Source organism: Hylaeus anthracinus, unplaced genomic scaffold (assembly GCF_026225885.1).
Source record: "Hylaeus anthracinus isolate JK02 unplaced genomic scaffold, UHH_iyHylAnth1.0_haploid 8059, whole genome shotgun sequence".
Lineage (NCBI taxonomy): Eukaryota > Metazoa > Arthropoda > Insecta > Hymenoptera > Colletidae > Hylaeus > Hylaeus anthracinus.
In genome coordinates this window covers 723-13171 of record NW_026535550.1, presented here as the reverse complement: position 1 = coordinate 13171, position 12449 = coordinate 723, and the positions used below count along the sequence as shown (strand labels likewise).

Below are 12449 nucleotides of genomic sequence, written 5' to 3'. Positions count from 1 at the left end.
AAAAATACATCAATTGGGATTCGTACCCGGGGTCAAGCAGCGTTACAACCTAATACTCTACCAATGTATTCAATGAACCTTGCTAGATGCTTTTATTGTACATCGAAAACAAACACCCATTCTGAAAAAAGCCAAAATGGTTTTGCAGTACTACATGCGTACTATGACCCCCATAGGGTGTCGTTGCAAAAGCGATTGCAACATCCGTGCCTGCCCTTTGTTAGTGTGCTTTTTCTTATGTAATTACATATATTCAAAAATAATGTTCATAAACGTTTTACCTTTTTTATTATACAATATTTTTTACATTGCATACTATCATTACAACAACCTTAACATATACATGACGTTTCTTAACAATATAATATTGAATACATATACATATGCAAAAGTAAAATATATAAACTCGGGCGCTTCATACTTTTAGTATGGTACTGAACCATGCTGAAAGCAGCAGGAGAGCGACACCAGCGCTGTGGTGTGCTGTGGTGGAGAGTGTGAAACTCAAGCCATTGTGCAAGCGCATCAATCTTCTCGATTTCGTAACGACAACACCATTGTAATTTTATGAAGCGAGGAAGCGACCTTTCCGGCTGATTTTTTTTTAAACTGTTCCTTATAAAATTCCGCTGCGGGGGATAGTTACACATTTTGCAATTTCGATTTTGAAACATGCTAAAAATACGTTCGAAGGCAAGAAATTTTTTTTTTCAATTTTTTCCAAAAAACGCTTGACGAGACGATAGATTTACTTCTCCTGATTACGAAATGGATAATTATTATATGTTTTTTTCATTATTGTGCCTGAAAATCGAGAAAAATTATCTAGTAGTTCACCGTCTTCCGTGAAAAACGACTTATTCTGTTTAACTCTCTCTGATGATTTCTTCGCAAGCTCTATCCATTAACTGACTTTCTCCTTCGCTTCTAGGAAGAGAAAGAAGAGAAAGTTGGGAAAAAGGTGGCGCTAGACATTTCCTGTATTTTTCCCGCCTTTCGGTGGAAACTGTCTTTACTCTTTACCGAAAAGCTACGCGCCTTTCTTTGACTCTCGAGAAGTAGAGGTCGCCACAAGACCTCCGCCCTAAGCGCCATCTTGTAACGATTGCCGGAACTAATCTTGTCACGTAACTTGCTCTGCATTATCGTCAAAATGGCGGAACTCGACATTGGGAATAGTTTCAGGACTTTTCGTTTTTCGTCCTTATATGAGAATATTTGAGGCTGAGTGAGGGCTCATTCGAAAAAGGAAGATTCAGTGCAGCACGCCCTGGTTATCGTTTTAGCCATAAAACTCTTTTAGTGACCTAACAATGCTTCGATTCTGCAGGTGTATTCTATCGTATTTTTGCTCTACTTTGGACACTCATATTATTAGATATGAACAAGATCTCGTTAAATCATGATCAGAGCGTGCTGTATTGAACCTTCCTCTTTCGAATGAGCCCTCATTCAGCCTCAAATATTCTCATATAAGGACGAAAAACGAAAAGTCTCGGACCCCTTTTTTCGCCCATTTTTGCCGGTAATGTCACCTCGTTGCATTACCCGTGTAAGCATATAAGAAACACTGCCATCATTATATCATGACATGATAATAAATAATTCAAATCTACATTTCTCTTCATTTATGATCTTATAATATATTTAGTTCAATTATTTTTTTACATAATACATTCAGTTTTTTTTTTAGATCAGGTAATCCCTAAATTTTTTATTAAAAGTTGAAAAATTCCATAGATTAAATACAAATGATATGCTGCTCATTGTTTCAGTTGATAAACATTCATTGTTTATTTCACTCTTAATAAGTTTATATATCTTGAAAATTATGTGCATAAGTCATAAATGTATTGCATGTGAATCTTTTCATGTGTAAGTTACGTATCTTGCATATAAATTACATTAATTTTCTTAATCATAAATATTGTTGAGTTCAATTATTCTTAGTTATGTTAATTTGTATATCAAATTTAGGTTCATCAGACATTGTTCGAGTTTTACAACTATTTAAATTGGCAACTTATAGGGGAAAGAATGAACAATTTAATACCACATTTGTAAAATGACAGTAGGAGATGAATCTATTATTTAAGTCTAAGTGTCTAGTTTTTGTAGTGTTCAATAGTACATAAAAATATTAGAAAAATAAACAAAATAGTTTCAACTAAAACAGGTAAAAAGAATATTTCCACATTTATTAAATGGAGTACTACTTTTGATGGAAATAAAGCGGCACCAGTAACAATTAAAATTTAATAATTGAGTATAAATAACAGAAATATTTATATATTTTTATTGGACGATGACTTGTATGTACACATAACAACATACATATATTTTGTTTAACATCCAAACTGTTCAAACAATGATTTACTGATGCCACTTTTATTCGAAATATAATAATATACTTTCTTGATACGAATTTTTACATACTTAAGTTAAATGAGTATGCTTGATAAAATGTACAATTATGAGCTTTGTAATAATTTGTATAATTCATATATAATGAGCTTAAATGCGACATAAACACGTACAAAAAGATTATTTTTTCTGAACCAAAATATAAACGAGTAAAAATAAATTGCACATAGATCACGTAAAGTTTCGGATAGTTATACGGTATTCTTAAAATTCATTAATAATAAAACTTTACATTGCAATAAAAATAATGAACGATGAGAATATATTATGCAATATGTTATGCCACTGTTCCGTTCAAAAGTTACAAGATTAATGAGATTGTTATGTACAATTCATACTTTTGTATAATGAAATATAATTGCATCATAATCAATGCAACATGTAACTCTCGTATGGACATTTATTAATTTTCGGTCATCTATGTGATAAATTCTTAGATATTTATTATGCAGTTTATAACATGATGTCTTTTTCCCTGTATCAATCGCTTTTTAACCAGACTTTGAGCATTTTTACAATCCAAATTCTTTTTCATCATCTACACGTATGTCGCCGTATCTCCAAATATTACGCCGACTGTGTTTTGCATCTTCTTCCGCTTTCTTATATTCTTCAATCTAAAATAAATTAAAAAAGATGATTATTACATATTTATGCATATCCATAAATATACAAGAAAACAAGAATTATCGTACCAATTTAGTAAGTCTTCTATCGCGTTGATTCTGGACAAGCAGCAGTCCATCGGCAATAAGTCCTTTCGCGATATCTTCATTAGTAGTAGAATCAAGTAATGTTACAGCAATAACATTACTGTTGAGCTTATATTCAGTATTAAGTAATAAAACTTTATCCATTACATCTTCCTTAAAAGCTTCAACTGCTGCTTTTTTATCATCATTCTATAAATATTGATAAATAGTACAAGATAGTTTAAATCTTCGTGAAGATGAAGCGTTTAATAAAAAACAATTCTACAAAAATACTTACATCACTAGGAAGTGCAACACAAGCAAGAGTATGTTCACGGGCATAAGGTTTATCCGTGGCAAATCGTGATGGTAAGTCAGCAACCCTTGTAACATTAATCGTTTCTCTGTTACCATAATCAATATAAAATACACTGACATTTGTACCAAAAACTTTTTCAGTCTTAACACGGTACCACTGATCGTCACCAGTAAATTTGGCAACTGCTAAGTCACCCCTGACAGGTTTGTAAGCACCTGGGAGTGGAGGATTAGAGGATAATTCTTGGCGCAATTGTGAAAGCAAATTTTCTAACATACTACGCTGATCGACATTTTGCACATAAAAATGAAGATCTTCGGTAACTTCTGAAATCACTACCTCTTGGTAATCAACCTTTCTCTCTACAATTTCTTTATCATTTTCGTTTTTATCATTCTCTACTTGCACTTCAACGAAATTCTTCCACATCTGTAATTCGTAATAATTAATACAACATTTGGAAATTACATACTCTACTTTTAAATGATATTTTCATTTAACTTATTGCATTTAAAATTAAGGAAATAATGGCTACGAAATTCGGGATTGAACGAAGTAGGTCATAAACATAACAATTTTCTCGTAGACAGAATATTATATACTACAGTATTGTGTTTTCAATATCTTTGACAAGAGTATTTTTCTGATATAAAATGCTTCTATAACCATTACTTCTTTAGTTTTAATTTATCACTAACAATCAATTATATATATATTAATTCTTACATTCAACTTCTTTGATTTGGCACGTTCTTCTGCTGCTTTAAGCGTCCTTGTTAGTTCTCCAAAGTCGGGGAAAGTAACCACTTCTGCAAGTCCTTCTTCAACAAGAGAAACAGACATATTGATATCATTAACTGTCAACCATCCAATAAATCCGCTTCCTTTCGTTTCTGTATTTTCAATTTTGATTTCCACATCTCTCTGGAAGCAATGTTCCCTAGTGAACGCTAATGCTTTTTCGCCGTACTCATCTGCTTTAACTACGCCACCGCCCGGAAGTGATCTCTGACATCGAGGAGTGCGTATACCAGCCAAGACAAACGTAATAAGCTGATCTTCTTTCGGCAAATACAGTTTTAAACGTGAACCACTTGTGACGAATTCAACCACAGCTTTAATCCCCTGTGCTCGTTTAAGGGATGTCAAAAATGCCTTTGCTTTGGAAGGATCGTTAGAAAGATCTACCAATCTATGCACTGGAATATCTTTCTTTGCATGTAAACCGTGCTGAGATTTTTCTGCTTTACTTTCAGCAACTTGTAATAAATCGTAGTGAGATGACCGTTGATCGTCATTTTGTCGATATTTGATCACTCTTACTAAACCTCGCGCAACCAGTGCTTCTGCGATGTTTCTGAAGAGATCATAAATGTTACAAAATTAATAACAGTTGCTGGAAATTGATGTAAACAAATTAAATTCATCGATTTTAGAGAGCAAATCAAATAATTTTCATAATTATTTTTCTTGTTTTTTTTTTAAATTCTAAAATAATAAACATTGTAAAACTCGGAGAGCCACGAAATAGAAACCGAATTTATATGTCTAATCAATCTAATAGATCTAAACTAGACAAAATTAATTGATTAAATTAATTTTCTCGTAGACGGAATATTATATACTACCGTATTGTGTTTTCAATATCTTTGACAAGAGTATTTTTCTGATTGTATTCTGATTTTTTCTGAATTATAATTAATTTTATAATTATTGGTAAAGATAATTAGGAAAAAGTTAAGCAACGTACGTTTTACCACAAGTGACAGTACAACATAATTTTTCCGGGAAATTATCTCTGGCAGGTTGAGTATAATCAACCACAACTTTCACATTTTTTCTGATGAATTTTTCACGTAAAAATTCGCGAGCCTCTAACATCCAGGGGATGTCGTAAAGAGGTTTAAAATCTTTTCTAGCAGTATTGTTGGGTTCTTCGTTAACCCTTTTTTCTCTGGATGGTGGTCGAATACTGCTCAAAAAGACTTTCTTGTTTTCTCCATTTTGCGTTCGGATTATAAGAGCATCCGCATTAACAATTTCAACAACAGTACCAGTGAATTCTATTTGCGGACCTGACGGTTTATAATCTTTCCACAAACGTAAACGTGCTTCTTTCGCAGCTTTCTCTGCGAGGTAGAGCTTTTCTGCCCCAGATCTGCTGTTACTAATTGACCAATCTTGGCATTTAGCAAAACCTTCGCTTAATAAAATTTCTGCAATATTTCCTGTCGAATACAAATCAAATGATTGTTATTTATTCAAATGAGTACTATAAGTATTTTGTTTCTTTAATTTAATTCGATACTCCGATAGACATATGATGCGATTCGCACGCCCCAGAATTAGTTTTTTATTTTACTTTTTTCGGACGTATGATATTCAGTTCTAATTTTCTAATCTTAAATCAATTCATATTTTAGTTGTAGAAATTAAATGTCTTACATGCTTAAAAAAACCCAAGAAAATGAATTATTCATCAGTATAGCCCAATAATAATTTTCAATAAATTATGTTCAAAACGTAGGTAACTAATCAAGTTTTTATCCCAGTACAAATCGATAAGTCCTTTACTATTTTGTGATTCGAGGCTTTGTTATCCAGATATAACCAGATAAAATTTATAGGTGTGACTTCCGGTACACGCTGTTTGAGTTCCGATCAGCTGTTCGCACGGCCGCACATGACTTACACACACAGGAGAAATACACACTGATGTACATTCGCCGCTTGAAGATAGTCTTAAAGTTCACAATAAAGTATAGGTTACCTAGTACGAGATCATTGACATCTAGTTAGCACAGGTTGGACCAATGACCTCGTACTACCTGACCTATACATTAATGTAGACTCAAAGATCATTTTCAAGCAGTATGTGTATATCAATGTGTATTTTTCCTGTGTGTGTGAGTACACGTGCGGCCGTGCAAACAGCTGATCGAGGCTCAAACAGCGCGCGCCGGAACCCACACCTGTAAATTTCAATTGCTTATATCTGGATAACAAAGCCTCAGATGGCAAAATAGTAAAGGACTTTTTGATTTATATTATTGTAAAGACTTGATTTTCAAAAAAGGCCTTATATATTTAGAAACACCCTATATAGATTGCGGGTACTATATAGAGAACGGTTGAGTAAAAACTATAAAAACATATAATTTATGAGTTAAATAGTAAATAATGTCAACTTGATAAATTAAGTATCTATGAAATCTATAAAATCCGTTGTATTTCTTCAAATTTTCAAAAACAGTTCTAAGGTTACCCACACAATCATCTGGGTTGCAACAATTTGCACGAGTATAGGAAGGCTTTATTAAACTTCACTAACCCTTTGGATGAAGAATGCTGCCGATAAAATTGTTATTATTAACTGATTCAAGTACGACTTCAACATCCCTGTGCAGTAAGCGAGATTCTACGAAATATCTTGCTTCGTCTGCATAAGGATCGCCTACTGAATTCTCGCGTCTTCCATTTGGCCAACCAGGGCATCTGACTCCTGATATCATTAATACTACATTATAAAAGTCAGGTAATAAAAGTGCTTTCACTGTAGATCCATCAAAAACAAATTCAATGATAGCCTTCACTGGCTTTTTTCCAAATTTCTCAACCAATTTTCGCGGATCGTCTACAGTCCATTTTACATCGCGTATATGTTCGGAAGATGGTGATTCTGACCATTTTCCTTTCTTAGCCGCTTTAGCTGCGTTTTCCAGTTCGATCAAACTAGTTTGTTCAGGACTTGGATTTCGAGTGTCTTTTTTTACAGTTACCAAACCTTCAGAAACTAAAGTCTCAATCACATTTTCTCCATTTTTATCTATAATTATGAAAGAATTTAGTAAATAGATTGTTTTGGGATGAATTTTAATATACAAATAAAATTTCTATACAAATCAGTTATACCTTTTCCTAACCACACAGTACCATAAGTTCTATTGGTATTAATCGATTTTTCTGTAACAAAATGTACCTCTTGACCAATAACTTTTTTTCGTAAAAATTCCCTGGCCTTCCAAGCATATGGTTCATCTTTACTCTCATCCGTGCTGTAAAAATAAAAGAAATATTAAAAAATATGAATTCAACCTATGTTTATAAATATATGAGAATTTTACAGAATAATTATATATACCTGTCGTTTCCTTTCCATCGCTCTAATTTTGGAGCAGTAACATTACAAAGAGTAATTGTTTTTTCAGGTGGAGGACCACCCATCGGTTGACCACGAATGACAATGGTATCCCCTGAAATAACCTTAAAATACAAAGACAAAAATGTATTTTTATCTAATAAAATAACATCACGTATGATGGCATACTATCAGTATGATACTTTTCATAGACGACTGAAAGGATAAAGGTGAACTTTATTTAAGACTCTTCAAAATACATCCACACAATGCAAAGAATGTGCTTATTCAATTAAAGCTAATACTGTATTAAATGCACTCTTACGACCGTCGTAAGTATCAAAATAGTAACTAATATCTTATTATTAAAAAAAATCACGTAAAAAACGAAAATTTTTTGATGCAAGGACCATATGTTTTCGGTTTAGATATTCTGCTTCAAACAGTGTTGAATACGATCTTGCACGGATGTCAAACTACTAGGTTATACAATAGTAGTCACACAAATCGTGTTTATATTCGAACGAGAGTAATCTGAGAAACAGATCCTCATAGAATTTGAGAACCTTACCTGTTTCACTACTCCGTTTATTGGTTTTCCTTGCCCCTGGGGTGCGCTCATGGTGTCGGTCGTTTGCTACGTTAAGCACCGAGAAAAAATCTATAATTCCTCAGCCTTTGACTAATATAGTCAAAGTCTTCAGCTTATATCGTGCCAAGAAAATACTGTTTTCTAATTGTTTCTCTACTGGAAACTGTCTGCTCGCGGAGTAGAGAAACTCACGCTTTCCACGTATTGTGGAAGAGTCGGCGCGAGCGCAATCTACACAGAAACATCGTCCAGGTACGTTTGATTTGGTGGTGATGTGGCAACACGCAACACTTCGACAATCAACAGTGTCGCGCTCTATCGGTCAACCTGCACCGATAAGTTTGATCGGTAGAAAAACCGTGAAATGCTCATGATCAGCAAATATTTCATTATTCAGTCTACAAACGCGTGTAATACACGTTATCGAACGTTTGTTTCTTGCGTTTTAATTATACAAACATTCACGAGAAATTTCTCCATTCAGGATTATATAAATTTATACAGGATGTCCAAAAAATGTTGTAACACCTTGAAAGGGGTGGTTCGGAAGGTGATTTGAAACAACTTTTTTCTTAGCGAAAATATTGTCCGAGGCTTCGTTAAGGAGATATTAACGGAAAACCCCGACCAATCAGAGCGCGCGTATACTGTTGGAGCGGCCGCGGTAGCAAGGGCTACGCGCTAAGCGGTCGTCGCGTCAATGTCCTTCGATGCACGTCGAGTCATTTGTTCGCGTATGAGCGCGGCCGCGTAGCGCGTAGCCTTCGCTACCGCGGCCGCTCCAACAGTATACGCGCGCTTTGATTGGTCGGGGTTTTCTGTTAATATCTCCTTAACGAAGCTTCGGACAACATTTTCGCTAAGAAAAAAGTTGTTTCAAATCACCTCCCGAACCACCCCTTTCAAGGTGTTACAACATTTTTTGGACATCCTATATTTTCTTTATTCAGCTTATACTGTTGTGAAAGTCCCTCTCTTTATATGCGCTTATATAAGATGCAGCGGTGCGTTGCGTTGTATTTTTTATAAGGCCCAAAGTAAAGTAAAATTTGTGAATCTTATGTGAAGAAGAAAATGAATCATTGTGAATTACTTAACTTTTCTCGTTTTATACCCGTTAGTTGCTTATCAGGCGCTCGCGATATCGCTATACTACCACTGAATTTCTAAGAAACTGTAAAAAAAAGGATTACATGGTGTATATTATGTAACACTTTAGGGCCTCATTTTAGATGTGGACACCCTGTATATGATAATACGCTACTGACAAGATCAGTGAATCCGTTCACCACGTGTGGTGAATGCCAGTGAGGAGTGTCACTAACGCGTTTCACAATATGCCTGTATACAAGGTGTACTTTTAACTGTAAACAAAATGATGTCGATATGCGAGATCAATTTATTTCAAAGCTTTCCACGTAAATCGAATTATATAAATAGGATGAACTGCAGGAAGAAAGGCCAGTACAGGCTCACGAATGAATGATATTATAGATAACAGTTTCGGATAATGAATAAAAGAATTTTTTATACGTCATTCATTGAATACAGATTGGAATTTGAGTTATAAAATTAAATATTTCAACTACTTTTTCTATATTTATCTTTTTTAGTTAATTTGGTTTAAATAGGTTCACGTGTATTATATTGTCATGAAAAAAGGAAAGTTATATTTAAATGGATATAATTAAAATGTAAAAGATATGAGTAGAGATGTATATACTATTTCATGTATTTATTAATATTTACTAGATGTATTTATGTTAAGTGTAAAAGGAAGAAATATCACAGATTTTTAATCATGTTAGGACTTTTTATTACGCACGAAATTGTTCACAATTTTAATACGAGGAGACAAAAGTGTTTCAATGGACTGATAAAAGTATGCAATGAAATTGAAATAATGTTGGAATACAAAAGAAAATCATAATGCTAATGCTGCCATATTAAAATGATCAAGTCATAAAAAGAATCTGGAGACAGAATCGAGTGGCAGACTATTGTGGAAAAAGCTACTCTTACATATTTATTGTTTCGGATAGAAATGGGCTGTTGGGGTACAGAAAGGCGGCAATGATCACCCATTTATAAACAATGAACGCTCCTCCGCGGTCATGTTTGCTCCAGCGTGGATCCCAAGGTGATGGATCCATGGCTGTAGACATTTTATATAGAAGGGGACAGTTTGGCCAACTGTCCGTCAGGCTGGCAAATGACCTCTGTCATTCCTCATAGAGATGTCTGCACCAGTTTGTAAAGCTTCCATAAATGCTTTTGTTCCAAACTTAGCAATTGTACTCAAGTTGTTTATTAGACCAGGTTTAGTCATACCAATATCACTGCAACAAATTACATTAAATTAATTAATTGTACTTTACTGAATTCAAGTGAATAGATGTTGTATAGAATGTATTGATATTTAATTACATTATTCGTACACCGATCAATTTCCAAAAAAACTGTGTAAAATTGTAATTTATTAACTTATTTTTTATAAACAATGACATTCTACATGTTCTAGGAAATCTCTAGAATAGATAGATTAGTTAGTTAGTTATAGTTTATTCTCTTTGCGGAGTACATGCGGACCACCACTCTGCTTACATTTTTTCCTCTTAACACTACTTATACAACTAGGCTTTACTTCTATACCTTACATCTAACTTTTCATTCCATTCACACCTGCGAGAGAGGTTCCACCTTCCGCTTTCGCCGCTCGTCCTTGAAAAAAAAAAATAGCTATTTATGTAAGTTATGAAATTAAAAAGAAAAAAACAATTAATCGATAGAAATATTGAAGCAATAAGTATTCAGGCAACTGTTTAAAAGTACTTTCCTGGAAATTTGATGTTTTTTAATTCGCATGGAGCAATAAACTAATGTGTTTACATTACAAACTCTGCTGTAAATGGTTCGTCATAAGAATGGTACAAATACTTATTGCTTCTATACTTTTACCCTATTTTCGCACCTTTTTTGTTAATTTTACAAATTATATTAATTAGTAAATGTTGTTTGGACTATATCTATCTTAGAGTTTTCCAAGAATATGTAAAATATCATTGATTATAAGAAAAGAAGTTAACAAACTATAATTTCATAAAAAAGTCTTCTGGGAAATTGATCGGTGTACGAATACGTTCTACACCCATTGTAACTTTCTAATGAACAAAAGTACAGACCATGAAAAATGATACTTACGAGTCAACGATAGTCAAAGTGCCATCACTCTTATTAGGAATAATTTTAATAAACAATTCATTGCAGGAATCCAGTTTGGATGGGTTTGTAAGAGATTCATGATGGATTTTGTCCACCGTCTGTAACAAAAGAAATAGATAAAAATACATTGCATCTGTTGCTTCGATTAGTTCAGCAATTACTGCAGTAATCGAAACTTGAAAAGTTACAGGTTCTATAAAATATAGAAATTATAAATAATAAAGTAAACTGATATGAATATGGTTATTTTACGTATACATACTTGGCAAATGAAGAGTTGGCACTGCTGAAGTGCTTAGACGGATATTTAATTTATAAAAGTCCTCAAAGTGGACATCGCAGATTTACATATTTTTTAACGAATTCATATTCAGAAGATCGGGATTATCGCACGCTGCTATCCACTTAAGGCAACGTTCCCTATCTTTTATCAAATCGGGAAATTGCCGAAGCCGCTTTCCCTGTGCGATACATCCTCTTACTTTGCATGTCCTAGGCGCCATAACGCTACGTAAAAAACACAAAATCACTTTAAAGCACTTCAAAGTAACACAAATCACGCCGATACACCACGATCACTGCCACGTGGTTGTTACTGATTATTACTTTGGCAATTTAAAATGTTTCTCTTTCGCGGACTTTAAATGACGGCGAGAACCGGCGGAAACCGACGGTACTAACACCGGCGCTGAAATTTTCAAAGCAGTGAGATGCTACTCACCGATATACTAGATATGTTTTGTGATACCTACTAGCGCCATATGGATTTGTGTCACCAATTAAAAACGTGGTTCCACCATAGACATATGAAAATATAGATATAAATATAAATAATAATCAATATATATAAGTTACTTTTCAGACCAGGAGGGGTAAGCGCAAATACGGGGTAGTGGAACCATATATCTAAGAACCACGATTTTAGTTATTTCTTCGAAGAAATAAACTTGTATTTTAGCCTTAAGGGTGCGCAGGAGACAAACTGGCGTCACCAACGGAAAGTAGGCGAACTACTAGATAGTTTTTCCTGTTTCTCAGGCACAATAATGAAAAAAACATATC

At 33.9% G+C, this 12449-nt stretch overlaps 1 protein-coding gene and 1 long non-coding RNA gene across 2 annotated transcripts; both read right to left on the bottom strand.

Moving 5' to 3' along the window:
- Nucleotides 1-2057: 2057 nt before the first annotated feature.
- On the bottom strand, nucleotides 2058-8428 carry LOC128896189 (staphylococcal nuclease domain-containing protein 1). The gene is made up of 9 exons (XM_054159395.1): nucleotides 8145-8428; nucleotides 7577-7698; nucleotides 7348-7490; nucleotides 6767-7261; nucleotides 5186-5663; nucleotides 4162-4792; nucleotides 3415-3864; nucleotides 3120-3326; nucleotides 2058-3041 (listed from the first exon to the last, which is right to left on the bottom strand). Exons 1-9 carry the CDS (start codon nucleotides 8193-8195, stop codon nucleotides 2937-2939), a joined length of 2682 nt encoding a protein of 893 aa, XP_054015370.1. The 5' UTR covers nucleotides 8196-8428; the 3' UTR covers nucleotides 2058-2936.
- A 634-nt stretch (nucleotides 8429-9062) lies between these two features.
- Nucleotides 9063-12098, bottom strand: LOC128896188 (uncharacterized). Its single transcript, XR_008461936.1, has 4 exons — nucleotides 11650-12098; nucleotides 11367-11485; nucleotides 10848-10886; nucleotides 9063-10504 (listed from the first exon to the last, which is right to left on the bottom strand). It is a non-coding gene; the product is annotated as an uncharacterized LOC128896188 (long non-coding RNA).
- Between the last annotated feature and the right edge of the window lie 351 nt (nucleotides 12099-12449).

Excerpts from the sequence above, each read along its gene's own strand:
- LOC128896189 (XM_054159395.1), bottom strand. The coding sequence starts at position 8,195 with ATGAGCGCACCCCAGGGGCAAGGAAAACCAATAAACGGAGTAGTGAAA. Across the intron at positions 4,793-5,185 it reads ACTGTCACTTGTGGTAAAAC|AAACATCGCAGAAGCACTGG; the intron begins GTACGTTGCTTA and ends TGATCTCTTCAG. Across the intron at positions 3,327-3,414 it reads GTGTTGCACTTCCTAGTGAT|AATGATGATAAAAAAGCAGC; the intron begins GTAAGTATTTTT and ends CAATATTTATAG.